The sequence below is a fragment of the Oryzias melastigma genome, linkage group LG23, assembly GCF_002922805.2.
Source record: "Oryzias melastigma strain HK-1 linkage group LG23, ASM292280v2, whole genome shotgun sequence".
Classification (NCBI taxonomy): domain Eukaryota; kingdom Metazoa; phylum Chordata; class Actinopteri; order Beloniformes; family Adrianichthyidae; genus Oryzias; species Oryzias melastigma.
This window is the reverse complement of record NC_050534.1, coordinates 6673605-6675986: the sequence shown is the minus strand read 5'-3', so window position 1 is coordinate 6675986 and position 2382 is coordinate 6673605. Positions and strand designations below refer to the sequence as shown.

The following is a 2382-nucleotide window of genomic DNA, read 5'->3' as shown; positions in this document are numbered from 1 at the left end:
CGTACCCCTAACTAAACTATTGAAAAAAACTGTGACATACCCTGGGAAAAAAAACGGTAAGAAAAAATGTAATGTTTAGGACGAGAACGATCAGCTACTCTCTATGTTGGATTTGGTGCGTCATAGAGCACATCATGGGGCAAAACGGAGTCCCTGATTGGTTAATGCAACGCATAATTTTCACCAAATGTCAGATTTTCTTGGCTAAGCTCAAATCACACCGTAGGACCTCTGATCACGTCCATACGTGGACTTAACATTAAAAGTGGATGCCTAATCCTGTAATTTACCTTTAAATGTGTATCATAATGGCTAACTTCTGGTTTCTCAGACACCATGTCAGCTGTCCAATGACCTTTGACCCAAGCATGTACAGCCATATCTGTGAAGTGGTCTATTACTGCAGATGGAGACTAAACCAAATTATGGAGATGACATGGAAATAACAAGAAAGAAAATCTTTGAGACAATTTATACACAATGTTCACGTCAAACATTTCAAGGCTTTTTTTTCTTCGATTTATCCCATTCAGCCAAACAGAAGCACTTGGTACACAAAAAAAGAATGAGAAATTACAAGCATCCAGCCATATAATGCCATCTATTACATAAATGGATGACTCTGTTGTCGGTAATTGAGCCAAAACTGTCACAAAAAAACAGACAAAACTCTATAAATGTGGCAAACAATGTTATTTTTCATACAGTCCACACACAGAGTAAAATGATAACATTTTCATCCCAGGCTTTACCGACAATCCTTCCATCTCCTCCAACTGCTTACGGCGCATTTGTGCAGTGAAGGAGTGTGTTTACACTGTCAGAGGACGGAAGTGTGAGAGTAAAATAAAACATTTATCTGCCTTAATGTGGTATAACATAAACGCAAACAGCAGGAGGGCTCCGGAGAGAACGGCGGGCCGCGCAAAGGCGCAAACGCGCACACACTCGCCTACACGTGTCACGCTCACTCTCACCGCACATACATTCTAATCAGAAGTGTTAACCGCAAAGTGTTGATAACTGAGGGCTTAAAAGCACATTTCAACACAGAGTGAGACTGAATCTGTGTGTTTAAATACAAGAACAGGAACAGATGGAGGGGAAAAACATTTTTTTTTAATATTAGAGTTTGGAGCGAATCAGAAGATCGTGGAGCAGAAATGTAAAAGGATGGACAGTTTGTGCCGATGAAGAAGCGGCGAAAACGGAACAATAGCCGCAAAAAAAGAGGCTCTGAATAGTAATATAGGCAGTATAGGCAAATGCTAAAGGCGCTGCACATCCAGGGGGCGCCAGAAAGGGAGGAAGGACAAAAAAAGGTAAAGAAATCCTCTGGTTTTGGTCAAAAAAGACAATGGAAAGGACTCAGTAAAAACCTAATTTGACTGATATATACAGTGCCGAGGTGGATTAAGGTCCTTACTATTATTAAAAATAGACCCACCTGGTATGCCATTATTTTGAACAATAATAAAAACAAATATTATTTAAGTTTTGAGTATTAAAATCAATAAATAGGACTCTTTCCTAAAGACTGAAGGGCAACAGTAACCACAAAAAAAGGACATTAACTCAAGCTTCTGTGAGAACATTGTCTGACAATAAACTAGTCCATTGCCCAAAATTGTTGGCGACCACCTTTCTAGGGGACGCTAGGTTTCAGAAATAGAATCATAACAGTTTTGAAGTCATTAAAATGATGATAAAACATGTTACTCACCGATGTACTCAAAGAGAAACACCACGAAGAACGGCGTGACCAGGTCGTTGATGCCTTGCACGTAGCCGCTGGCTGGATGGCGGATGGCCCAGATGAAAAGGATTCTCTCAAAAATCTTAAACATACACAGATTTTGGTGTAAGGAGAGCAATTTACGCACAGTAATAAACAAAAACCATCAACATTTCAAAGCAAGGCAAGGAAATGTCTTTTTGCATGAGACTCTGAAGAATAAACCGCTCTGTTAGAGACAGATCTTTTACTACAAGCATTTGTCGATCTGTTGGTTTGTTCTGTTATTCCTTCACAGTCTCATGCGTCTCTTACGATCCCAAACAAAGAACAATAAAATGTAGCGTTTCCCCTAAAACTGTGCAGGATCAACGGGCCAAAGAGAGCCAAATAGTGAAGGAAAATCTCCATTTGTGTGGAGAACATCAGGGAACAGCTTTGATTGGTTTGTGTGGAGTAAATGTGTGGCGTTTCACAGCATACCTGCAGAGTTATTCTAGGGGAAACACTGGAGAGGAAGAGTTTTACAAAAGCATAGACTTTAGTGAAAGACGTGGACAAAAAAAAAAGGACAAGACAACTGGAGCATGCAAAGTTAAGTTTTCAAAATATAAGAGAAAAATTGTTACTCTGCTGGAACTGGAGCT

The 2382-nt window shown here is 39.8% G+C and overlaps 1 protein-coding gene across 1 annotated transcript in view; it reads right to left on the bottom strand.

Annotated features, from left to right (window-relative positions):
* The window catches only part of tbc1d22a (TBC1 domain family, member 22a), a gene marked incomplete in the record, with an annotated part of 187010 nt that overhangs the window by 116703 nt on the left and 67925 nt on the right, over positions 1-2382 (bottom strand). Inside the window, 1 exon segment of the mRNA XM_024282972.2 lies at positions 1724-1838. Coding sequence (XP_024138740.1) covers positions 1724-1838 — 115 coding nt within the window.